This window comes from Oncorhynchus tshawytscha, linkage group LG25 (assembly GCF_018296145.1).
Source record: "Oncorhynchus tshawytscha isolate Ot180627B linkage group LG25, Otsh_v2.0, whole genome shotgun sequence".
Lineage (NCBI taxonomy): Eukaryota > Metazoa > Chordata > Actinopteri > Salmoniformes > Salmonidae > Oncorhynchus > Oncorhynchus tshawytscha.
In genome coordinates this window covers 46,299,336-46,326,645 of record NC_056453.1, presented here as the reverse complement: position 1 = coordinate 46,326,645, position 27,310 = coordinate 46,299,336, and the positions used below count along the sequence as shown (strand labels likewise).

The 27,310-nt window shown below is 47.0% G+C and overlaps 1 protein-coding gene across 2 annotated transcripts in view; it reads left to right on the top strand.

Annotated features, from left to right (window-relative positions):
* The window catches only part of LOC112238597 (protein jagged-1b), a 162,985-nt gene that overhangs the window by 57,660 nt on the left and 78,015 nt on the right, over positions 1-27,310 (top strand). For both annotated transcript variants that reach the window (XM_042305797.1, XM_042305798.1), the window contains exons 6-7: positions 15,134-15,264; positions 16,622-16,741. In XM_042305797.1, coding sequence (XP_042161731.1) covers positions 15,134-15,264; positions 16,622-16,741 — 251 coding nt within the window. The remainder of the gene's footprint in view (positions 1-15,133; positions 15,265-16,621; positions 16,742-27,310) is intronic.

Here is a 27,310-nt window from a genome sequence, read left to right as displayed (position 1 = left end):
GGTATGGCTGCTGTTGGATGGAGAAGGTTTGGCTGCTGTTGGATGGAGAAGGTATGGCTGCTGTTGGATGGAGAAGGTATGGCTGCTGTTGGATGGAGAAGGTATAGCTGCTGTTGGATGGAGAAGGTATGGCTGCTGTTGGATGGAGAAGGTATGGCTGCTGTTGGATGGAGAAGGTATGGCTGCTGTTGGATGGAGAAGGTATGGCTGCTGTTGGATGGAGAAGGTATGGCTGCTGTTGGATGGAGAAGGTATGGCTGCTGTTGGATGGAGAAGGTATGGCTGCTGTTGGATGGAGAAGGTATGGCTGCAGTTGGATGGAGAAGGTATGGCTGCTGTTGGATGGAGAAGGTATGGCTGCTGTTGGATGGAGAAGGTATGGCTGCTGTTGGATGGAGAAGGTATGGCTGCTGTTGGATGGAGAAGGTATGGCTGCTGTTGGATGGAGAAGGTATGGCTGCTGTTGGATGCTGGAGTTATATATAAGTCAACTCTGGGGGGCTGAGATTCCCTGGACCACGGAAGCACGCTAGTGTGCATGTCATTTTACCATTACGGAGTCCCAAATTGCACCCTATTTCCCTATTAGCCCTGCTCAGAAGTAGTGCACTGTTTAGGGAATTAGGGTGGCATTTGGAACAAGGCCTTGGTGTGGCTTTCCCTTGTAACAGCTCCAGGCCTAACTGTCTTGGCTTTTGTTGTTGTGCCTAGCTAGGTGTGGCTATATTTATGCACATGTACACTCCCCATCATTGCTTTTAAAGCAGAGGATTGGTGTAAACATTGCCTTGGGGGGGTTTACACCATGGTTTAATCTGCCTTCATTCACCTTGACTCATTCCACATGTTGTGGTAACAGCCTGAATTCAAAACTGGTTCAATATATTTTTTTTTCACCCATGTACAGTGCCTTGCGAAAGTATTCGGCCCCCTTGAACTTTGCGACCTTTTGCCACATTTCAGGCTTCAAACATAAAGATATAAAACTGTATTTTTTTGTGAAGAATCAACAACAAGTGGGACACAATCATGAAGTGGAACGACATTGATTGGATATTTCAAACTTTTTTAACAAATCAAAAACTGAAAAATTGGGCGTGCAAAATTATTTCATCTTTTTATTTTCTATTTTTTTCCTAAAAACCTCATTCCACTTTGAGATTATGGGGTGTTGTTTGTAGGCCAGTGACACAACATCTCAATTTAATCCATTTTAAATTCAAGCTGTAACAACAACAAAATGTAGAAAAAGTCAAAGGGTGTGAATGCTTTCTGAAGGCCCTGTAGAAAGTGTACCAAATTGGAGCTTGGACAGAGGAAACCCGGACCAGCTTAGTTTTTACAAGTGATTCTAGACCGTTTAGAATTCGGTCTGCTGACACTTACTATGCAACCACCAGCTGACCACGGCTGAATTCTGACATGATTAGCTCATCTGGGTTTGTTGCAGTTATCTAGCACATGAACTGCAGTAGACAGACACTTTAGCTCAATCAAACCATTTTGTTTTTGCAAGAAAACTGTTATGAGATCAGTCAGCCCTTGAATGACAGCTAGCATGCTAATGTTAGCTAGCAAGAGGTTTTTGCTATTCATATTGGTACATTATTGAAAGCTAACCTAGCTATATGCCATGGCAAACAAGGTAGGAATTAAGATAGCTTGTTATGCTAGCAAAGACTTGTCTAACTGACATTGGCAAGAGTATGGTGTAATGTTAGTTACAGCGTGGTGAGGGTGAAATATATAATTTCTTCAACATCTCACTAGCTTCCTAGATATCTAGCTAGTTGTAGCCAAAGGACTTCCTACAAAATCTAGTTAGCTAGCTAGCAACATTAGCAAAGCTAGCTAGCTGCACAGTCACATTGACTACCTGGCAACATGAAATCATTTCTAAGTTCTAGAGGCACTGGAAATGCAATTCGAGCCAGCCCACCAGGGCCGGCCAGACAGCCCACCAGGGCCGGCCAGACAGCCCACCAGGGCCGGCCAGACAGCCCACCAGGGCCGGCCAGACAACCCACCAGGGCCGGCCAGACAGCCCACCAGGGCCGGCCAGACGGCCCACCAGGGCCGGCCAGACGGCCCACCAGGGCCGGCCAGGGCCGGCCGGACAGACCACCAGGGCCTGCCCACCAGGGCCATCCAGCCCACCACGGCCAGTCCAACCTGGGTTGACTTTAAAGTTCCAAAGGAACCAAGGCTTTAGAGTGGAGGCGGGTGCAGACCTCTAACAGAGGTCTATGTTGTGACCTCACCAGGTTGTTTAGATGGACTCTGCCAGCCAGATAACTAGTCTAGGCAAACTGCAGCAAGCGCTCTTATTTACTCAAAGAGCTACTTTCCCACCATAGGGAAATGCATGACCGCCGCACACAGCAGGCAGGAACACAGACACAAACATAGTGTCTAGTGCTTTCCAGCTGAATGGCTGTAGGCAGGTGCTTTCCTTTGCTGGCTACAAGCACAGCTGTCAGGCAGGCCAGCAACATCTGTTGGGAACCCCTGGGGTTGAAATCATGCTGTGGCCTTCTTTACATTTCACAATTCTCATTGAGTCATCCTCAATGTTGTTTCCCTTAAATTTTGTTTGCCAAATGTTGTGATATTGAGGAGTGACACTTTCATCAACGTTATCTAATCTATTGATGTGCCCTGCTCTATGGATGAATAATACTGTACAGTGAAAACAATGTAAGCTACAGCCAAAACCAGACTCATCATTTAGGTTAGGCTAAAGACCAGACTTGGTATCCTCTGGCATTGGACATGGACTCTTTCAGAAGCACAGTCCTGTCCCTCTGCAGTTTGGCGAGAGTATGTTCTTCAACAGAAATGGGCAGCGAGCAGAGCAGAGTCCAGTGTTAAATTTGATTGTTAAACTGCTGAGAAATGACGGGGACAGCACTGAAAGTGTAACTGAGTCCAAATCAAAAATACTAGCCGTGTGTAGTAGTTTGGCTGGAAGGACTGAGGGCCTTGTTAACAGTTTGGCTGGAAGGACTGAGGGCCTTGTTAACAGAAGGGCTGTGGTCCCTCTGTGGAATCCTCTTGTTTCTACTCTGTTTGTCCTAGAGTAGATACATGATGTGAATAGCTTCTTTAATCACAGAGAGAGGTTGACTTAACCACCATCTTTATTTTTACAGTCTGTTTCTCTCTACGCTAATCACATCTCCCGACTCGTTCGTCCCTCGTGGGTTGTGTGTGTTAGTGATGGTCAGATGTTTGTTCACCTGCCCACGATTACCAATAACGATCCACAACCGCCTTCCTGTGATAGTGACAATCTGTTGCCCACATCCGACCCGAGCCTGTTAGTATGTTCTGTACTGTTCTGGCCCTCCCTTCTATAACATTAGAACAAATCTTCATATTATTGGGTTTATTATAGATCCCCATTAGTTCCTGTCAAGGCAGCAGCTACTCTTCCTGGGGTTTATTATGGATCCCCATTAGTTCCTGCCAAGGCAGCAGCTACTCTTCCTGGGGTTTATTATGGATCCCCATTAGTTCCTGCCAAGGCAGCAGCTACTCTTCCTGTTGTTTAATATGGAACCCCATTAGTTCCTGTCAAGGCAGCAGCTACTCTTCCTGGTGTTTATTATGGATCCCCATTAGTTCCTGTCAAGGCAGCAGCTACTCTTCCTGGGGTTTATTATGGATCCCCATTAGTTCCTGCCAAGGCAGCAGCTACACTTCATGGGGTTTATTATGGATCCCCATTAGTTCCTGCCATGTCAGCAACTACTCTTCCTGGGGTTTATTATGGATCCCCATTAGTTCATGCCAAGGCAGCAGCTCCTCTTCCTGGGGTTTATTATGGATCCCCATTAGTTCCTGCCAAGGCAGCATCTCCTCTTCCTGAGGTTTATTATGGATCCCCATTAGTTCCTGCCAAGGCAGCAGATACTCTTCCTGGGGTTTATTATGGATCCCCATTAGTTCCTGCCGAGGCAGCAGCTACTCTTCCTGGTGATTATTATGGATCCCCATTAGTTCCTGCCAAGGCAGCAGCTACTCTGCCAAGGCAGCAGCTACTCTTCCTGGGGTTTATTATGGATCCCCATTAGTCCTGGGGTTTATTATCCTGCCAAGGCAGCAGCTACTCTTCCTGGGGTTTATTATGGATCCCCATTAGTTCCTGCCAAGGCAGCAGCTACACTTCATGGGGTTTATTATGGATCCCCATTAGTTCCTGCCAAGCAACTACTCTTCAGCAACTACTCTTCCTGGGGTTTATTATGGATCCCCATTAGTTCCTGCCAAGTCAGCAACTACTCTTCCTGGGGTTTATTATGGATCCCCATTAGTTCATGCCAAGGCAGCAGCTCCTCTTCCTGGGGTTTATTATGGATCCCCATTAGTTCCTGCCAAGGCAGCAGCTCCTCTTCCTGAGGTTTATTATGGATCCCCGTTAGTTCCTGCCGAGGCAGCAGCTACTCTTCCTGGTGATTATTATGGATCCCCATTAGTTCCTGCCAAGGCAGCAGCTACTCTTCCTGGGGTTTATTATGGATCCCCATTAGTTCCTGCCAAGGCAGCAGCTACTCTTCCTGGGGTTTATTATGGATCCCCATTAGTTCCTGCCAAGGCAGCAGCTACTCTTCCTGGGGTTTATTATGGATCCCCATTAGTTCCTGCCGAGGCACCAGCTACTCTTCCTGGGGTTTATTATGGATCCCCATTAGTTCCTGCCAAGGCAGCAGCTACTCTTCCTGGGGTTTATTATGGATCCCCATTAGTTCCTGCCAAGGCAGCAGCTACTCTTCCTGGGGTTTATTATGGATCCCCATTAGTTCCTGCCAAGGCAGCAGCTACTCTTCCTGGGGTTTATTATGGATCCCCATTAGTTCCTGTCAAGGCAGCAGCTACTCTTCCTGGGGTTTATTATGGATCCCCGTTAGTTCCTGCCAAGGCAGCAGATACTCTTCCTGTTGTTTAATATGGAACCCCATTAGTTCCTGTCAAGGCAGCAGCTACTCTTCCTGGTGTTTATTATGGATCCCCATTAGTTCCTGTCAAGGCAGCAGCTACTCTTCCTGGGGTTTATTATGGATCCCCATTAGTTCCTGCCAAGGCAGCAGCTACACTTCATGGGGTTTATTATGGATCCCCATTAGTTCCTGCCATGTCAGCAACTACTCTTCCTGGGGTTTATTATGGATCCCCATTAGTTCATGCCAAGGCAGCAGCTCCTCTTCCTGGGGTTTATTATGGATCCCCATTAGTTCCTGCCAAGGCAGCATCTCCTCTTCCTGAGGTTTATTATGGATCCCCATTAGTTCCTGCCAAGGCAGCAGCTACTCTTCCTGGGGTTTATTATGGATCCCCATTAGTTCCTGCCAAGGCAGCAGCTACACTTCATGGGGTTTATTATGGATCCCCATTAGTTCCTGCCATGTCAGCAACTACTCTTCCTGGGGTTTATTATGGATCCCCATTAGTTTGCCAAGGCAGTTCCTTCCAAGGCAGCAGCTACTCTTCCTGGGGTTTATTATGGATCCCCATTAGTTCCTGCCAAGGCAGCAGCTACTCTTCCTGGGGTTTATTATGGATCCCCATTAGTTCCTGCCGAGGCACCAGCTACTCTTCCTGGGGTTTATTATGGATCCCCATTAGTTCCTGCCAAGTCAGCAACTACTCTTCCTGGGGTTTATTATGGATCCCCATTAGTTCCTGCCAAGGCAGCAGCTCCTCTTCCTGGGGTTTATTATGGATCCCCATTAGTTCCTGCCAAGGCAGCAGCTCCTCTTCCTGAGGTTTATTATGGATCCCCATTAGTTCCTGCCAAGGCAGCAGATACTCTTCCTGGGGTTTATTATGGATCCCCATTAGTTCCTGCCGAGGCAGCAGCTACTCTTCCTGGTGATTATTATGGATCCCCATTAGTTCCTGCCAAGGCAGCAGCTACTCTTCCTGGGGTTTATTATGGATCCCCATTAGTTCCTGCCAAGGCAGCAGCTACTCTTCCTGGGGTTTATTATGGATCCCCATTAGTTCCTGCCAAGGCAGCAGCTACTCTTCCTGGGGTTTATTATGGATCCCCATTAGTTCCTGCCGAGGCACCAGCTACTCTTCCTGGGGTTTATTATGGATCCCCATTAGTTCCTGCCAAGGCAGCAGCTACTCTTCCTGGGGTTTATTATGGATCCCCATTAGTTCCTGCCAAGGCAGCAGCTACTCTTCCCGGGGTTTATTATGGATCCCCATTAGTTCCTGCCAAGGCAGCAGCTACTCTTCCTGGGGTTTATTATGGATCCCCATTAGTTCCTGTCAAGGCAGCAGCTACTCTTCCTGGGGTTTATTATGGATCCCCGTTAGTTCCTGCCAAGGCAGCAGATACTCTTCCTGTTGTTTAATATGGAACCCCATTAGTTCCTGTCAAGGCAGCAGCTACTCTTCCTGGTGTTTATTATGGATCCCCATTAGTTCCTGTCAAGGCAGCAGCTACTCTTCCTGGGGTTTATTATGGATCCCCATTAGTTCCTGCCAAGGCAGCAGCTACTCTTCCTAGGGTTTATTATGGATCCCCCCCTGCCAAGGCATCAGCTCCTCTTCCGGGGGTTTATTATTTATTATCGTGATTTATTGGAGATTACAGCTACTGCCATTATGAACTGTGATGTATTGGAGATTACAGCTACTGCCATTACGAACAGTGATGTATTGGAGATTACAGCTACTGCCATTACGAACAGTGATGTATTGGAGATTACAGCTACTGCCATTACGAACAGTGATGTATTGAGATTACAGCTACTGCCATTAAGAACAGTGATGTATTGGAGATTACAGCTACTGCCATTACGAACAGTGATGTATTGGAGATTACAGCTACTGCCATTATGAACAGTGATGTATTGGAGATTACAGCTACTGCCATTACGAACAGTGATGTATTGGAGATTACAGCTACTGCCATTACGAACAGTGATGTATTGGAGATTACAACTACTGCCATTATGAACAGTGATGTATTGGAGATTACAGCTACTGCCATTACGAACAGTGATGTATTGGAGATTACAGCTACTGCCATTACGAACAGTGATGTATTGGAGATTACAGCTACTGCCATTAAGAACAGTGATGTATTGGAGATTACAGCTACTGCCATTACGAACAGTGATGTATTGGAGATTACAGCTACTGCCATTACGAACAGTGATTTGTATTTGTATTTATTATGGATTCCAGCAGCTACTCTTCCTGGGGTCCGGCAAAATTAAGGCAGTTCTACAATTTTAAATACAACAGACTTCACAACAGATTAACTGTGTGCCCTCATGCCACTACTGTATTGCCACTACTGTATTACCACATATCTACAACACAAAATCAGTGTGTGTGTAGTGCGTATGTTATTATATGTGCATATTTTTCTGTCTGTTTGTTGTTACTGATGAAAGTCAAGGCACTTTGCCCCTTTTTTGGTTCATTGTGTGCTGTCATGTATGGCTGGTATTCATCTATGACCGGGTTCTCCAACCCTGTTCCTGGAGAACTGCCCTCCTGTGAGTTTTCTCTCAAGTTTATCAACCAGGTAATTATTAGAATCAGGTGTGCTAGATTAGGGTTGGAGTGAAAACCTCCAGGAGGGTATCTCTACAGGAACAGGGTTGGAGTTAAAAACCTATACAGGAGGGTTTCTCTCCAGGAACAGGGTTGGAGTTAAAATCTACAGGAGGGTATCTCTCCATGGACAGGGTTAGAGTTAAAACCTACAGGAGGGTATCTCTCCAGGAACAGGGTTGGAGTTAAAACCTACAGGAGGGTATCTCTCCAGGGACAGGGTTAGAGTTAAAACCTACAGGAGGGTATCTCTCCAGGAACAGGGTTGGAGTTAAAACCTGCAGGAGGGTATTTCTCCAGGAACAGGGTTGGAGTTAAAACCTACAGGAGGGTATCTCTCCAGGGACAGGGTTGGAGTTAAAACCTCCAGGAGGGTCTCTCTCCAGGAACAGGGTTGGAGTTAAAATCTACAGGAGGGTCTCTCTCCAGGAACAGGGTTGGAGTTAAAACCTCCAGGAGGGTCTCTCTCCAGGAACAGGGTTGGAGTTAAAATCTACAGGAGGGTCTCTCTCCAGGAACAGGGTTGGAGTTAAAACCTACAGGAGGGTATCTCTCCAGGAACAGGGTTGACGAGCCCTGCTCTATGATGTACTATCTATTGCTAAGAACAACGACATCGGCGTAGTGTAAAGGGTGAGCAGGCAGAGTGATGGTCCTACCACAGAAGGGTAGTCTTACTACTGCCAAACCATGTCTGTGTCGTGAGGACAGACGGAGAGACGGAGAGACAGTCTGTCCACATAATGCTAATTTTAGCCTTGCTAACGGTCCCCTTGGGAACCAGCTGTAATTTTGGTTTTGTGTTGGTTCACACTAAATACTTCTGTGTTTCCCACGCATTGTTGAAAATGCTCTGACACAAACATCATTGCTAAATGTGTGTGTGTGTGTGTAGAGTGCCATGGGAAAGTATTCAGACCCCTTGACTTTTTTCACATTTTGTTAGGTCACAGCATTATTCTCAAACAAATTCTCATCAATTTACACACAATACCCAATGATGACAAAGCAAAAACAGGTTTTTAATTTATTAAAAATAAAACAGAAATATCACATTTACAAACCATTAGAAATAATGAAGACATCAAAACTATGAAATTACACTTATATGGAATCATGTAGTAATCAAAAAAGTGTTAAACAAATCAAAATATATTTTGTATTTGAGATTTTTCAATGTAGCCAGCCTTGATGACAGATTTGCACATTCTTGGTATTCTCTCAACAAGCTTCATGAGTCTGGGCCACTCAATGATATCCTGAAGCCACTCATTACCTTGTCAGCTCGGGACTTTGATCTTGCAACCTTTCGGTTACAAGTCCAACGCTCTAACCACTAGGCTAACTGCTGCCCTGTGTGCTTAGGGTCATTGTCCTGTTGGACGGTGAACCGCAGTCTGAGGTCCTGAGAACTCTGGGGCAGGTTTTCATCAAGGATCTCTCTGTACTTTGCTCTGTTCATTTTTGCCTCAATCCTGACTACTCTCCCAGTCCCTGCAACTGAAAATCATCCCCACAGCATGATGCTGCCACCACCATGCTTCACCGTAGGGATGGTGCCAGGTTTCCTCCAGACATGACACTTGGCATTCAGGCCAAAGAGTTCAATCTTGGTTTCATCAGCCCAGAGAATCTTGTTTCTCATAGTCAGAGTCTTTAAATGCCTTTTGTCAAACTCCAAACGGGCTGTCATGTGCTTTTTACTGAGCATTGGCTTCCGTCTGGCCACTCTACCATAAAGGCCTGATTGGTGGTGTGCTGCAGAGATGGTTGTCCTTCTGGAAGGTTCTCCCATATCCACAGAGGAACTCTGGAGCTATGTCAGAGTTACCATCAGGTTCTTGGTCACCTCCCTGACCAAGTCCCTTCTCCCCCGATTGCTCAGTTTGGCCGGGCGGCCAGCTCTAGGAAGAGTGTTGGTCGTTCCAAACTTCTTCCGTTTATAATGATGGAGGCCACTGTGTTCCTGGGGACCTTCAATGCTGCAGACATTTATTGGAACCCTCCCCAGATCTGTTGCCTCGACACAATCCTGTCTCGGAGCTCTACAGACAATTCCTTTGACCTCATGGCTTGGTTTTTGCTCTGACATGCACTGTCAACTGTGGGATCTTATACAGACAAGTGTGTGCCTTTCCAAATCATGTCCAATTAATTAAATTTACCACATGTGGACTCCAATCAAGTTGTAGAAACATCTCAACAATGGAAATAGGATACACCTGAGCTTAATTTCAAGTCTCATAGCGAAGGGTTGAATACTTATGTAAATAAGGTATTTCAGTTGATTTTTTTGTGTGTCGGATATACACACCACACACACAGAGAGAGAGAGAAAGAGATTTAGATACCTTACTACCTGTGTGTGTCTCGGGTGTCTTACTTCTTGTTTGTGTGTGTGTCGGGTGTTTCTAAGATTTGAAGATATTGGGGGCTTAGCCCAAAGCCTTCCCCTGGGGAAAAAAAGAAAATAATTTGGTGCACTTTGAGATGAACATTAAGAGATCAGAACATTGAGAGATTAGAACGTTGAGAGATTAGAACGTTGAGAGATTAGAACGTTGAGAGATTAGAACGTTGGGAGATTAGAACGTTGGGAGATTAGAACGTTGAGAGATTAGAACGTTGAGAGATTAGAACGTTGAGAGATCAAATGTATTTATATAGCCCTTCTTACATCAGCTGATATCTCAAAGTGCTGTACAGAAACCCATCCTAAAACCTCAAACAGCAAGCAATGCAGGTGTAGAAGCACGGTGGCTAGGAAAAACTCCCTAGAAAGGCCAAAACCTAGGCAGAAACCTAGAGAGGAACCAGTCTATGAGGGGTGGCCAGTCCTCTTCTGGCTGTGCTGGGTGGAGATTATAACAGAACATGGCCAAGATGTTCAAATGTTCATAAATGACCAGCATGGTCAAATAATAATAATCACAGTAGTTGTCGAGGGAGCTGCAAGTCAGCACCTCAGGAGTAAATGTCAGTTGGCTTTTCATAGCCGATCATTAAGAGTAGCTCTACCTCTCCTGCTGTCTCTAGAGAGTTGAAAACAGCAGGTCAGGGACAGGTGAACAGATCAGGGTTCCATAGCCGCAGGCAGAACAGTTGAAACTGCAGTAGCAGCAAGGCCCTGGTGGATTGGGGACAGCAAGGAGTCATCCTGCCAGGTAGTCCTGAGGCATGGTCTTAGGGCTCAGGTCCCCCGAGAGAGAGAAAGAGAGAATTAGAGAGAGCATACTTATATTCAAACAGGACACCGGATAAGACAGGAGAAGTACTCCAGATATAACAGACTGACCCTAGCTCCCCAGGAGGAGGACAGGAGGAGTCAGGAGACACTGTGGCCCCATCCGATGATACCCCCGGACAAGGCCAAACAGGCAGGATATAACCCCACCCACTTTGCCAAAGCACAGCGCCCACACCACTAGAGGGATATCTTCAACCACCAACTTACCATCCTGAGATAAGGCCGAGTATAGCCCACAAGGATCTCCGCCACGGCACAACACAAGGGGGGGCGCCAACCCAGACAGGAAGATCACATCAGTGACTCAACCCTCTCAGGTGATGCACCCCTTCCAGGGACGGCATGAGAGAGCCCCAGTAAGCCAGTGACTCAACCCCTGTAATAGGGTTAGAGGCAGGGAATCCCAGTGGAAAGAGGGGAACCGGCCAGGCAGAGACAGCAAAGGCGGTTCGTTGCTCCAGAGCCTTTCCGTTCACCTTCCCACTCCTGGGCCAGACTACACTCAATCATATGACCTACTGAAGAGATTAATCTTCAGTAAAGACTTAAAGGTTGAGAGAGTCTGCGTCTCTCACATGGGTAGGCAGACCATTCCATAAAAATGGAGCTCTATAGGAGAAAGCCCTGCCTCCAGCTGTTTGCTTAGAAATTCTAGGGACACTTAGGAGGCCTGTGTCTTGTGACCGTAGCAGGACCAAATCGGAAAGATAGGTAGGAGCAAGCCCATGTAATGCTTTGTAGGTTAGCAGTAAAACCTCGAAATCAGCCCTTGCCTTAAAAGGAAGCCAGTGTCGGGAGGCTAGCACTGGAGTAATATGATCACATTTTTTGGTTCTAGTCAGGATTCTAGCAGCCGTATTTAGCACTAACTGAAGTTTATTTAGTGCTTTATCCGGGTAGCTGGAATGTAGAGCATTGCTGTAGTCTAACCTAGAAGTGACAAAAGCATGGATAATTTTTTCTGCGTCATGTTTGGACAGAACGTTTCTGATTTTTGCAATGTTACGTAGATGGAAAAAAGCTGTCCTTGAAACAGTCTTGATATATTCGTCAAAAGAGAGATCAGGGTCCAGAGTAACGCCGAGGTCCTTCACAGTTTTATTTGAGACGACTGTACAACCATTAAGATTAATTGTCAGATTCAACAGAAGATCGCTTTGTTTCTTGGGTCCTAGAACAAGCATCTCTGTTTTGTTTAAAAGTAGAACGTTTGCAGCAGGACAAACCATTCACAGAGACAAACTGATATCTTTCCGACAGATAAGATCTAAACCAGGCCAGAACTTGTCCGTGTAGAACAATTTGGGTTTCCAATCTCTCCATAAGAATGTGGTGATCGATGGTATCAAAAGCAGCACTAAGGTCTAGGAGCACGAGGACAGATGCAGAGCCTCGGTCTGACACAATTAAAAGGTAATCTACCACCTTCACAAGTGCAGTCTTAATGCTATGATGGGGTCTAAATCCAGACTGAAGCATTTCGTATACATTGTTTGTCTTCAGGAAGGCAGTGAGTTGCTGCGTAACAGCTTTTTAAAAAAATGTTGAGAGGAATGGAAGATTCGATATAGGCCGATTAGTTTTTTATATTTTCTGGGTCAAGGTTTGGCTTTTTCAAGAGAGGCTTTATTAATGCCACTTTTAGTGAGTTTGGTACACATCCGGTGGATAGAGAGCTGTTTATTATGTTCATCATAGGATGGCCAAGCACAGGAAGCAGCTCTTTCAGTAGTTTAGTTGTATTCAGCTTGAAGGTTTAGAGGCCATGATTATTTTCATCATTGTGTCAAGAGATATAGTACTAAAACACTTCAGTGTCTCTCTTGACCCTTGGTCCTGGAGAGTTGTGCAGACTCAGGACAACTGAGCTTTGGAGGAATACGCAGAGTCCGCAATTTGCTTTCTAATGATCATGATCTTTTCCTCAAAGAAGTTCATGAATTTATCACTGCTAAAGTGAAAGTCATCCTCTCTTGGGGAATGCTGCTTTTTAGTTAGCTTTGCGACAGTATCAAAAATACATTTCGGATTGTTCTTATTTTCCTAAATTAAGTTGGAAAAATAGGATGATCGAGCAGCAGTGAGGGCTCATCGGTACTGCACGGTATTGTCTTTCCAAGCTAGTCGGAAGACTTCCAATTTGGTGTGGCGCCATTTCCGTTCCAATTTCCAGGAAGCTTGCTTCAGAGCTTGAGTATTTTCTGTGTACCAGGGAGCTAGTTTCTTATGACAAATGTTTTTAGTCTTTAGGGGTGCAACTGCATCTAGGGTATTGCACAAGGTTAAATTGAATTCCTCAGTGAGGTGGTTAACTGATTTTTGTCCTCTGACGTCCTTGGGTAGGTGGAGGGAGTCTGGAAGGGCATCAAGGAATCTTTGGGTTGTCTGAGAATTTATAGCATGACTTTTGATGTTCCTTGGTTGGGGTCTGAGCAGATAATTTGTTGCGATTCCAAACATAATAAAATGGTGGTCCGATAGTCCAGGATTATGAGGAAAAACATTAAGATCCACAACATTTATTCCATGGGACAAAACTAGGTCCAGAGTATGACTGTGACAGTGAGTGGGTCCAGAGACATGTTGGACAAAACCCACTGAGTCGATGATGGCTCCGAAAGCCTTTTGGAGTGGGTCTGTAGACTTATCCATGTGAATATTAAAATCACCACAAATTTGAATATTATCCGCCATGACTACGAGGTCCGATAGGAATTCAGGGAACTCAGTGAGAAACGCTGTATATGGCCCAGGAGGCCTGTAAACAGTAGCTATAAAAAGTGATTGAGTAGGCTGCATAGATTTCATGACTAGAAGCTCAAAAGACGAAAACATATATTTTTTTGTAAATTGAAATTTGCTATCGTAAATGTTAGCAACACCTCTGCCTTTGCGGGATGCACGGGGGATATGGTCACTAGTGTAGCCAGGAGGTGAGGCCTCATTTAACACAGTAAATTCATCAGGCTTAAGCCATGTTTCAGTCAGGCCAATCACATCAAGATTATGATCAGTGATTAGTTAATTGAATATAACTGCCTTTGAAGTGAGGGATCTAACATTGAGTAGCCCTATTTTAAGATGTGAGGTATCACGATCTCTTTCAGTAATGACAGGAATGGAGGTGGTCTTTATCCTAGTGAGATTGCTAAGGCGAACACCGCCATGTTTAGTTTTGCCCAACCTAGGTCGAGGCACAGACACGGTGTCAATGGGGATAGCTGAGCTGACTACACAGATTGTGCTCGTGGCAGACTCCACTAAACTGGCAGGCTGGCTAACAGCCTGCTGCCTGGCCTGCACGCTATTCCATTGTGGAGCTAGAGGAGTTAGAGCCCTGTCTATGTTGGTAGAGAGATTACACCATTGTGAGATTAGAACGTTGAGAGATCAGAACATTGAGAGATCCGAACGTTGAGAGATCAGAACGTTGAGAGATCCGAACGTTGAGAGATCCGAACGTTGAGAGATCAGAACGTTGAGAGATCAGAACGTTGAGAGATCAGAACGTTGAGAGATCCGAACGTTGAGAGATCAGCACGTTGAGAGATCAGAACATTGAGAGATCAGAACGTTGAGAGATCCGAACGTTGAGAGATCCGAACGTTGAGAGATCAGAACATTGAGAGATCAGAACATTGAGAGATCTATCTATCTGGACTCTAGAGCACATACTGTACATCTACAGTGTATTGCCAAAAACCTACATACAACTCAACAGGCTCCGACCTGTCTGAGACAAACTGATTAAAGAACCCCACAGTACCGAAGCGCGCTTTCGTGTGCACTTTGACGCTCGTTTTCTCCTTCACTCTCTCGCTCTTTCTCTTTTTCTGTCCCACACACGTTATTAAATCATTTTATTCCAAACTGCTCTCATGTATAAAACGAACTTGGTTTTATTTTAGATTGGCCAAGTCCTGCCTCTCCCATTTACTCATTGGTTTTTAGGAGAATACTAACCCACATGGGTGTTTGAAAGATGAACCTAGGTCCACAGTCCAGAATAATGATGATGATGGAAACTCCTGTGAGACTGAAAACCATCTAAAGAAGAGGTGTCAAAAGCATTCCACAGAGGGCCTAGCGTCTGCAGGTTTTTGGTTTTTCCTTTAATTAAGACCTAGACAACCAGGTGAGGGAGGTTCTTTACTAATTAGTGGCCTTTTAAATAATCAATCAAGTATAAGGGTGGTGCGAAAAGCCCCACTCCCAGCCCTCTGTGGAATGAGTTGGACACCTGATCTAAAGGTTTAGGGCTCAATCCCCAAGGCCTAGTGACACCACTGGTATGTGTGTGTTTTCCAGGTGTCTGTATGGCTGGCAGGGGCAGTACTGTGACCAGTGTAATCCTCACCCTGGCTGTATCCATGGAACCTGTGTTGAACCATGGCAGTGTCTGTGTGATACCAACTGGGGAGGACATCTCTGTGACAAAGGTACACTTTATTCCTCTGCTGTCTCTTGTTCATACACCTCCCTTCCTCAGACATAGCCGGCCTGTTTTACAGTGTCCCTCCAATGTTTTCTCCCATGTTTTCTTTGTCAAATGTTGTTTTACTGAGTGACACTTTTCTCTCTACAGTACAGTTGTAATGCAACTATTCTCTTAAATACTTCACTTGTCACCTTTACTCATAGTGCCACCATTACTCATAGTGCCACCATTACTCATAGTGCCACCATTACTCATAGTGCCACCATTACTCATAGTGCCACCATTACTCATAGTGCCACCATTACTCATAGTGCACCATTACTCATAGTGCCACCATTACTCATAGTGCCACCATTACTCATAGTGCCACCATTAGTCATAATGCCACCATTACTCATAGTGTCACCATTACATAATGCCACCATTACTCATAGTGCCACCACTACTCATAATGGCACCATTACTCATAATGGCACCATTACTCATAGTGCCACCATTACTCATAATGGCACCATTACTCATAGTGCCACCATTACTCATAATGGCACCATTACTCATAGTGTCACCATTACATAATGCCACCATTACTCATAGTGCAACCATTACTCATAGTGTCACCATTACTCATAGTGTCACCATTACATAATGCCACCATTACTCATAGTGCCACCACTACTCATAATGGCACCATTACTCATAATGGCACCATTACTCATAGTGTCACCATTACTCATAATGGCACCATTACTCATAGTGTCACCATTACTCATAATGGCACCTAATGGCACCATGGTGAAGATAAGTGTGCTGCTTTTTCCACCAGTGCTATCTCTAGTCCTTCTCTTTTCCTCTGTCTTTCTCCATCCATCCCTCTCTCTCACCTCCTCCCCATTACTCTCTCTACATAATGCCACCCCCCCACTACTCTCCTGGCCCCACTCTCTGGCACCTCCCCTCTCTCTCCTACTCCCCATTACTCTCTCCTCCCCCACCTCCCTCTCCTCCACCAGTGCTATCTCTAGTCCTCCTTTTCCTCTCTCTCCTCCTCTCTCTCTCTCTCTCCTCCTCCCCTCCCCCCACTCTCTCCTCTCTCCCCACTCCTCCCCTCCTCTCCCCACTCTCTCCTCCCCTCTCTCTCTCCCTCCCCCACTATCTCTCTCCCCCCCCCTCTCTCTCCTCTCCCCACTCTCTCCCTCCCCCCCCTCCCCTCTCTCTCTCCTCTCCCCTCTCTCTCCTCCCCTCTCTCTCCACTCTCTCCCTCTCCCCTCTCTCTCTCCTCTCCCCTCTCTCCCTCTCCTCTCCCACTCTCTCCTCCCCTCTCTCTCTCCTCTCCCCACTCTCTCCTCCCCCTCTCTCAGATCTGAACTTCTGTGGGACCAAACAGCCCTGTCTGAACGGAGGAACCTGCAGCAACACGGGACCTGACAAATACCAGTGTTCCTGTGTTGAGGGCTACTCTGGAGTCAACTGTGAGAGGGGTAGGTAGTTACTGTGAGAGGGGTAGGTAGTTACTGTGAGAGGGGTAGGTAGTTACTGTGAGAGGGGTAGGTAGTTACTGTGAGAGGGGTAGGTAGTTACTGTGAGAGGGGTAGGTAGTTACTGTGAGAGGGGTAGGTAGTTACTGTGAGAGGGGTAGGTAGTTACTGTGAGAGGGGTAGGTAGTTACTGTGAGAGGGGTAGGTAGTTACTGTGAGAGGGTGTAGGGTAGTTACTGTGAGAGGGGTAGGGTAGTTACTGTGAGAGGGGTAGGTAGTTACTGTGAGAGGGGTAGGGTAGTTACTGTGAGAGGGGAGGGGTGAGAGGGGTAGGTTACTGTGAGAGGGGTAGGTAGTTACTGTGAGAGGGGTAGGTAGTTACTGTGAGAGGGGTAGGTAGTTACTGTGAGAGGGGTAGGTAGTTACTGTGAGAGGGGTAGGTAGTTACTGTGAGAGGGGTAGGGTAGTTACTGTGACTGTGTTACTGTGAGAGGGGTAGGTAGTTACTGTGAGAGGGGTAGGTAGTTACTGTGAGGGGGGGTAGGTAGTTACTGTGTTGAGGGGTTGGTAGTTACTGTGAGAGGGTAGGTAGTTACTGTGAGAGGGGTAGGTAGTTACTGTGAGAGGGTAGGTAGTTACTGTGAGAGGGGTAGGGTAGTTACTGTGAGAGGGGTAGGTAGTTACTGTGAGAGGGGTAGGCAGTTACTGTGAGAGGTGTAGGGTAGTTACTGTGAGAGGGGTAGGGTAGTTACTGTGAGAGGGGTAGGTAGTTACTGTGTTGAGGGGTAGGTAGTTACTGTGAGAGGGGTAGGTAGTTACTGTGAGAGGGGTAGGTAGTTACTGTGAGAGGGGTAGGTAGTTACTGTGAGAGGGGTAGGGTAGTTACTGTGAGAGGGGTAGGTAGTTACTGTGAGAGGGGTAGGTAGTTACTGTGAGAGGGGTAGGTAGTTACTGTGTTGAGGGGTAGGTAGTTACTGTGAGAGGGGTAGGTAGTTACTGTGAGAGGGGTAGGGTAGTTACTGTGAGAGGGGTAGGTAGTTACTGTGAGAGGGGTAGGTAGTTACTGTGAGAGGGGTAGGTAGTTACTGTGAGAGGGGTAGGTAGTTACTGTGAGAGGGGTAGGTAGTTACTGTGAGAGGGGTAGGTAGTTACTGTGAGAGGGGTAGGTAGTTACTGTGAGAGGGGTAGGGTAGTTACTGTGAGAGGGGTAGGGTAGTTACTGTGAGAGGGGTAGGTAGTTACTGTGAGAGGGGTGGGTAGTTACTGTGAGAGGGGTAGGTAGTTACTGTGAGAGGGGTAGGTAGTTACTGTGAGAGGGGTAGGTAGTTACCGTGTTGAGGGGTAGGCAGTTACTGTGTTGAGGGGTAGGTAGTTACTGTGTTGAGGGGTAGGGTAGTTACTGTGTTGAGGGGTAGGTAGTTACTGTGAGAGGTGTAGGGTAGTTACTGTGAGAGGGGTAGGTAGTTACTGTGAGAGGGGTAGGGTAGTTACTGTGAGAGGGGTAGGGTAGTTACTGTGAGAGAGGTAGGGTAGTTACTGTGAGAGGGGTAGGGTAGTTACTGTGTTGAGGGGTAGGGTAGTTACTGTGAGAGGGGTAGGTAGTTACTGTGAGAGGGGTAGGGCAGTTACTGTGTTGAGGGCTATTCTGGAGTCAACTGTGAGAGAGGTAGTTAGTTACTGTGAGAGGGGTAGGGTAGTTACTGTGAGAGGGGTAGGGTAGTTACTGTGAGAGGGGTAGGGAGTTACTGTGAGAGGGGTAGGGTAGTTACTGTGAGAGGGGTAGGGTAGTTACTGTGAGAGGGGTAGGTAGTTACTGTGAGAGGGGTAGGGTAGTTACTGTGAGAGGGGTAGGAAGTTACTGTGAGAGGGGTAGGGAGTTACTGTGAGAGGGGTAGGGTAGTTACTGTGAGAGGGGTAGGGTAGCTACGACAGTAGGTGGTCTGGTAACTGCCAGTATGAGTGGGTCGTCATGGTTTTCTGTTTCCTCATTAGATGGGTGGGTCGTCATGGTTTCTGTTTCCTCAGCAGATGGGTGGGTCGTCATGGTTTTCTGTTTCCTCTGTAAATGGGTGGGTCGTCATGGTTTTCTGTTTCCTCAGTAAATGGGTGGGTCGTCATGGTTTTCTGTTTCCTAAGTAAATGGGTGGGTCGTCATGGTTTTCTGTTTCCTCAGCAGATGGGTGGGTCGTCATGGTATTCTGTTTCCTCAGTAAATGGGTGGGTCGTCATGTTTTTCTGTTTCCTCAGCAGATGGGTAGGTCGTCATGGTTTTCTGTTTCCTCAGCAGATGGGTGGGTCATCATGGTTTTCTGTTTCCTCAGCAGATGGGTGGGTCGTCATGGTTTTCTGTTTCCTCAGCAGATGGGTGGGTCGTCATGGTTTTCTGTTTCCTCAGTAAATGGGTGGGTCGTCATGGTTTTCTGTTTCCTCAGCAGATGGGTGGGTCATCATGGTTTTCTGTTTCCTCAGCAGATGGGTGGGTCGTCATGGTTTGCTGTTTCCTCAGTAAATGGGTGGGTCGTCATGGTTTTCTGTTTCCTCAGCAGATGGGTGGGTTGTGGGGTTCGGTTGATGCTGAGGGCGGATCACCGTTTAGCTGCTGGATGTCAGGAAAACACAGAACACACACACTTTGTTATTTTATTTAACCTTTATTTAACAAGTCAGTTAAGAACCAATTCTTATTTAAAATGACGGCCTACCCTGGCGAAACCCAGATGACGCTGTGCCAATTGTGCACCTCCCTATGCTTGCTTGTTTTCATTGCTTTACTGGGAAGCTTAGCAGATTTTCATGTTATTTATGTTAGTGCAGGTTGAGCTGCACACAGTGGTCTTCTTATAAGACACACCACCTCAGTGTTAACAGTGGTCTTCCTATAAGACACACCTCCTCAGTGTTAACAGTGGTCTTCCTATAGGACACACCACCTCAGTGTTAACAGTGGTCTTCCTATAGGACACACCACCTCAGTGTTAACAGTGGTCTTCCTATAGGACACACCACCTCAGTGTTAACAGTGGTCTTCCTATAGGACACACCACCTCAGTGTTAACAGTGGTCTTCCTATAGGACACACCACCTCAGTGTTAACAGTGGTCTTCCTAAAAGGACACACCTCCTCAGTGTTAATAGTTGTCTTCCTATAGGACACACCTCCTCAGTGTTAACAGTGGTCTTCCTACTAGGACACACCACCTCAGTGTTAATAGTGGTCTTCCTACTAGGACACACCACCTCAGTGTTACAGTGGTCAGTGGTCTTCCTATAGGACACACCACCTCAGTGTTAACAGTGGTCTTCCTACTAGGACACACCACCTCCGTGTTAACGGTGGTCTTCCTACTGGGACACACCACCTCAGTGTTAACAGTGGTCTTCCTACTAGGACACACCACCTCAGTGTTAACAGTGGTCTTCCTATAGGACACACCACCTCAGTGTTAACAGTGGTCTTCCTATAGGACACACCACCTCAGTGTTAACAGTGGTCTTCCTACTAGGACACACCACCTCAGTGTTAACAGTGGTCTTCCTACTAGGACACACCTCCTCAGTGTTAACAGTGGTCTTCCTACTAGGACACACCACCTCAGTGTTAACAGTGGTCTTCCTATAGGACACACCACCTCAGTGTTAACAGTGGTCTTCCTATAGGACACACCACCTCAGTGTTAACAGTGGTCTTCCTACTGGGACACACCACCTCAGTGTTAACAGTGGTCTTCCTACTAGGACACACCACCTCAGTGTTAACAGTGGTCTTCCTACTAGGACACACCTCCTCAGTGTTAACAGTGGTCTTCCTATAGGACACACCTCCTCAGTGTTAACAGTGGTCTTCCTATAGGACACACCTCCTCAGTGCTAACAGTGGTCTTCCTATAGGACACACCTCCTCAGTGCTAACAGTGGTCTTCCTATAGGACACACCTCCTCAGTGTTAACAGTGGTCTTCCTACTGGGACACACCACCTCAGTGTTAACAGTGGTCTTCCTACTAGGACACACCACCTCAGTGTTAACAGTGGTCTTCCTACTGGGACACACCTCCTCAGTGTTAACAGTGGTCTTCCTACTAGGACACACCTCCTCAGTGTTAACAGTGGTCTTTCTATAGGACACACCTCCTCAGTGTTAACAGTGGTCTCCTACTGGGACACACCACCTCAGTGTTAACAGTGGTCTCCCTACTGGGACACACCACCTCAGTGTTAACAGTGGTCTTCCTACTGGGACACACCACCTCAGTGGTCTTCCTACTAGGACACACCACCTCAGTGTTAACAGTGGTCTCCCTACTAGGACACACCACCTCAGTGTTAACAGTGGTCTTCCTACAGGACACACCACCTCAGTGTTAACAGTGGTCTTCCTACTAGGACACACCACCTCAGTGTTAACAGTGGTCTTCCTACTAGGACACACCACCTCAGTGTTAACAGTGGTCTTCCTACTAGGACACACCACCTCAGTGTTAACAGTGGTCTTCCTACTAGGACACACCTTCTCAGTGGTCTTCCTATAGGACACACCACCTCAGTGTTAACAGTGGTCTTCCTATAGGACACACCACCTCAGTGTTAACAGTGGTCTTCCTACTAGGACACACCACCTCAGTGTTAACAGTGGTCTTCCTACTGGGACACACCACCTCAGTGGTCTTCCTACTAGGACACACCACCTCAGTGTTAACAGTGGTCTTCCTACTAGGACACACCACCTCAGTGTTAACAGTGGTCTTCCTACTAGGACACACCACCTCAGTGTTAACAGTGGTCTTCCTACTAGGACACACCTCCTCAGTGTTAACAGTGGTCTTCCTACTAGGACACACCACCTCAGTGTTAACAGTGGTCTTCCTATAGGACACACCACCTCAGTGTTAACAGTGGTCTTCCTATAGGACACACCACCTCAGTGTTAACAGTGGTCTTCCTATAGGACACACCACCTCAGTGTTAATAGTGGTCTTCCTATAGGACACACCACCTCAGTGGTCTTCCTATAGAACACACCACCTCAGTGTTAACAGTGGTCTCCCTACTGGGACACACCACCTCAGTGGTCTTCCTACTAGGACACACCACCTCAGTGGTCTTCCTACTAGGACACACCACCTCAGTGGTCTTCCTACTAGGACACACCACCTCAGTGTTAACAGTGGTCTTCCTACTAGGACACACCACCTCAGTGTTAACAGTGGTCTTCCTATAGGACACACCACCTCAGTGTTAACAGTGGTCTTCCTACTAGGACACACCACCTCAGTGTTAACAGTGGTCTTCCTACTAGGACACACCACCTCAGTGTTAACAGTGGTCTTCCTATAGGACACACCACCTCAGTGTTAACAGTGGTCTTCCTATAGAACACACCACCTCAGTGTTAACAGTGGTCTTCCTACTAGGACACACCACCTCAGTGGTCTTCCTACTAGGACACACCACCTCAGTGGTCTTCCTACTAGGACACACCACCTCAGTGTTAACAGTGGTCTTCCTACTAGGACACACCCCCTCAGTGGTCTTCCTACTGGGACACACCACCTCAGTGTTAACAGTATAATTATGGTTCATAGACACATGATTGCTATGTACAACAGCTGTAGGATCAGCAGAGGCATTTAGACAGTTAGAGGGACATACATTAAGTTACTTACATTGTCTACCAATGCTCCTGGTGTAATGTACATTTGCTAAAGCATTATGATGACACAATGGTAGGGGGTTGTACTGATTGGCTGAATGGATTCAGGGGGTGTAGGGGGGTGTACTGATTGGCTGAATGGATTCAGGGGGCGTAGGGGTGTGTGCTGATTGGCTGATTGGATTCAGAGGGCGTAGGGGGGTGTATTTTTATTTATTTATTTATTTCACCTTTATTTAACCAGGTGGCCAGTTGAGAACAAGTTCTCATTTACAACTGAGACCTGGCCAAGATAAAGCAAAGCAGTGCGACACAAACAACAACACAGAGTTACACATGGAATAAACAAACATACAGTCAATAACACAGTAGAACAAAAGAAACAACAAGTCTATATTCAGTCAGTGCAAATGAGGTAAGATATGGGAGTTATGGCAATAAATAGGACATGGTGGTGAAGTAATTACAATATAGCAATTAAACACTGGAATGATAGATGTGCAGAATATGAATGTTTAAGTAGAGATACTGGGGTGCAAAGGAGCAAGATAAATAAATAAATACAGTATGGGAATGAGGTAGTTGGATGGGTTCTTTCCAGATGGGCTATGTACAGGTGCAGTGATCTGTGAGCTGCTCTGACAGCTGGTGCTAAAGTTAGTGAGGGAGATATGTGTCTCCAGCTTCAGTGATTTTTGCACTTCGTTCCAGTCATTGGCAGCAGAGAACTGGAAGGAAAGGCAGCCAAAAGAGGATTTGGCTTTGGGGGTGACCAGTGAGATATACCTGCTGGAGCGTGTGCTACGAGTGGGTGCTGCTATGGTGACCAGCGAGCTGAGATAAGGCAGGGCTTTACCTAGCAGAGACTTGTAGATAACCTGTAGCCAGTGGGTTTGGCGACGAGTATGAAGCGTGGACCAACCAATGAGAGCGTACAGGTTGCAATGGTGGGTAGTGTATGGGGCTTTGGTGACGGATGGCACTGATAGACTGCATCCAGTTTGTTGAGTAGAGTGTTGGAGGCTATTTTATATATGACATCACCGAAGTCGAGGATCGGTAGGATGGTCAGTTTTACGAGGGTATGTTTGGCAGCATGAGTGAGGGATGCTTTGTTGCGATAAAGGAAGCCAATTCTAGATTTAATTTTAAATTGGAGTTGCTTAATGTGAGTCTGGAAGGAGAGTTTACAGTCTAACCAGACACCTAGGTACAGTGCCTTGCGAAAGTATTCGGCCCCCTTGAACTTTGCGACCTTTTGCCACATTTCAGGCTTCAAACATAAAGATATAAAACTGTATTTTTTTGTGAAGAATCAACAACAAGTGGGACACAATCATGAAGTGGAACGACATTTATTGGATATTTCAAACTTTTTTAACAAATCAAAAACTGAAAAATTGGGCGTGCAAAATTATTCAGCCCCTTTACTTTCAGTGCAGCAAACTCTCTCCAGAAGTTCAGTGAGGATCTCTGAATGATCCAATGTTGACCTAAATGACTAATGATGATAAATACAATCCACCTGTGTGTAATCAAGTCTCCGTATAAATGCACCTGCACTGTGATAGTCTCAGAGGTCCGTTAAAAGCGCAGAGAGCATCGTGAAGAACAAGGAACACACCAGGCAGGTCCGAGATACTGTTGTGAAGAAGTTTAAAGCCGGATTTGGATACAAAAAGATTTCCCAAGCTTTAAACATCCCAAGGAGCACTGTGCAAGCGATAATATTGAAATGGAAGGAGTATCAGACCACTGCAAATCTACCAAGACCTGGCCGTCCCTCTAAACTTTCAGCTCATACAAGGAGAAGACTGATCAGAGATGCAGCCAAGAGGCCCATGATCACTCTGGATGAACTGCAGAGATCTACAGCTGAGGTGGGAGACTCTGTCCATAGGACAACAATCAGTCGTATATTGCACAAATCTGGCCTTTATGGAAGAGTGGCAAGAAGAAAGCCATTTCTTAAATATATCCATAAAAAGTGTCATTTAAAGTTTGCCACAAGCCACCTGGGAGACACACCAAACATGTGGAAGAAGGTGCTCTGGTCAGATGAAACCAAAATTGAACTTTTTGGCAACAATGCAAAACGTTATGTTTGGCGTAAAAGCAACACAGCTCATCACCCTGAACACACCATCCCCACTGTCAAACTGTCACTGTCAAGGATCCAAAACATAAAGCAAAATCTACAATGGAATGGTTCAAAAATAAACATATCCAGGTGTTAGAATGGCCAAGTCAAAGTCCAGACCTGAATCCAATCGAGAATCTGTGGAAAGAACTGAAAACTGCTGTTCACAAATGCTCTCCATCCAACCTCACTGAGCTCGAGCTGTTTTGCAAGGAGGAATGGGAAAAAATTTCAGTCTCTCGATGTGCAAAACTGATAGAGACATACCCCAAGCGACTTACAGCTGTAATCGCAGCAAAAGGTGGCGATACAAAGTATTAACTTAAGGGGCTGAATAATTTTGCACGCCCAATTTTTCAGTTTTTGATTTGTTAAAAAAGTTTGAAATATCCAATAAATGTCGTTCCACTTCATGATTGTGTCCCACTTGTTGATTCTTCACAAAAAAATACAGTTTTATATCTTTATGTTTGAAGCCTGAAATGTGGCAAAAGGTCGCAAAGTTCAAGGGGGCCGAATACTTTCGTAAGGCACTGTATTTGTAGTTGTCCACATATTCTAAGTCAGAACCGTACAGAGTAGTGATGCTGGGCAGGCGGGCAGGTGCAGGCAGCGATCGTTTGAAGATCATGCATTTAGTTTTACTAGCATTTAAAAGCAGTTGGAGGCCACAGAAGGAGTGTTGTATGGCATTGATGCTTGTTTGGAGGTTAGTTAACACAGTGTCCAAAGAAGGGCCAGATGTATACAGAATGGTGTTGTCTGCGTAGAGGTGGATCAGAGAATCACTCGCAGCAAGAGCAACATCATTGATGTTTTCAGAGAAGAGAGTCTGTCCGAGAATTTAACCCTGTGGTACCCCCATAGAGACTGCCAGAGGTCCGGACAACAGGCCCTCTGATTGACACGCTGAACTCTATCAGAGAAGTAGTTGGTGAACCAGGCGAGGCAGTCATTTGAGAAACCAAGGCTGTCGAGTCTGCCAATAAGAATGTGGTGATTGACAGAGTCGAAAGCCTTGGCCAGGTCGATGAAGACTGCTGCACAGTACTATTTTTTATCGATAGTGGTTATGATGTCGTTTAGGACCTTGAGCGGGGCTGAGGTGCACCCATGACCAGCTCTGAAACCAGATTGCATAGTGGAGAAGGTTACGGTGGGATTCAAAATGGTTGGTGATCTGTTTGTTAACTTGGCTTTCCAAGACCTTAGAAAGGCAGGGCAGGATGGATATAGGTCTGTAACAGTTTGGGTCTAGAGTGTCTCCCCTTTGAAGAGGGGGGTGACCGCAGCTGCTTTCCAATCTTTGGGAATCTCAGACGACACGAAAGAGAGGTTGAACAGGCTAGTAATAGGGTTTGCAACAATATGGGCAGGTAATTTTAGAAAGAGAGGGACCATATTGTGTACTGATTGGCTGAGTGGATTCAGTAGGTGTGGGGGGGTGTACTGTTTGGCTGAGTGGATTAAGGGGGCATAGGTGGGTGTACTGATTGGCTGATTGGATTCAGGGGGCATAGGGGGTGTACTGATTGGCTGATTGGATTCAGGGGGCATGGGGGTGTACTGATTGGCTGATTGGATTCAGGGGGCGTAGGGGGTGTACTGATTGGCTGATTGGATTCAGGGGGCGTAGGGGGTGTACTGATTGGCTGAGTGGATTCAGTAGGTGTGGGGGGTTTACAAGGGTCCTCTCTGCTCCCAAGTCCTCTCCGCTCCCAGGTCCTCTCCTCTCCCAGTTCCTCTCTCCTCCCAGGTCCTCTCTCCTCCCAGGTCCTCTCTGCTCCCAGTTCCTCTCTCCTCCCAGGTCCTCTCTCCTCCCAGGTCCTCTCTGCTCCCAGGTCCTCCCCTCTCCCAGGTCCTCTCTGCTCCCAGGTCCTCTCCTCTCCCAGGTCCTCTCTCCTCCCAGGTCCTCTCTGCTCCCAGGTCCTCTCTGCTCCCAGGTCCTCTCCTCTCCCAGGTCCTCTCTGCTCCCAGGTCCTCTCCTCTCCCAGGTCCTCTCTGTTCCCAGGTCCTCTCCTCTCCCAGGTCCTCTCTGCTCCCAGGTCCTCTCCTCTCCCAGGTCCTCTCTGCTCCCAGGTCCTCTCTGCTCCCAGGTCCTCTCTGCTCCCAGGTCCTCTCTCTCCCAGGTCCTCTCCTCCTCCCAGGTCCTCTCTCTCCCAGGTCCTCTCCTCTCCCAGGTCCTCTCTGCTCCCAGGTCCTCTCTCCTCCCAGGTCCTCTCTGCTCCCAGGTCCTCTCCTCTCCCAGGTCCTCTCTGCTCCCAGTTCCTCTCTGCTCCCAGGTCCTCTCTGCTCCCAGGTCCTCTCCTCTCCCAGGTCCTCTCTTATCCCAGGTCCTCTCCTCTCCCAGGTCCTCTCTGCTCCCAGGTCCTCTCTGCTCCCAGGTCCTCTCCTCTCCCAGGTCCTCTCTGCTCCCAGGTCCTCTCTGCTCCCAGGTCCTCTCCTCTCCCAGGTCCTCTCTGCTCCCAGGTCCTCTCTGCTGCTCCCAGGTCCTCTCCTCTCCCAGGTCCTCTCTGCTCCCAGGTCCTCTCTGCTCCCAGGTCTGCTCCCTCCTCTTTGCTCCCAGGTCCTCCCTGCTCCCAGGTCCTCTCTGCTCCCAGGTCCTCTCCTCTCCCAGGTCCTCTCCTCTCCCAGGTCCTCTCTGCTCCCAGGTCCTCTCTGCTCCCAGGTCCTCTCTGCTCCCAGGTCCTCTCCTCTCCCAGGTCCTCTCTGCTCCCAGGTCCTCTCTGCTCCCAGGTTCTCTCTGCTCTCATTGGCCAGTCAGTCTCTCCCAGCATGTGTCT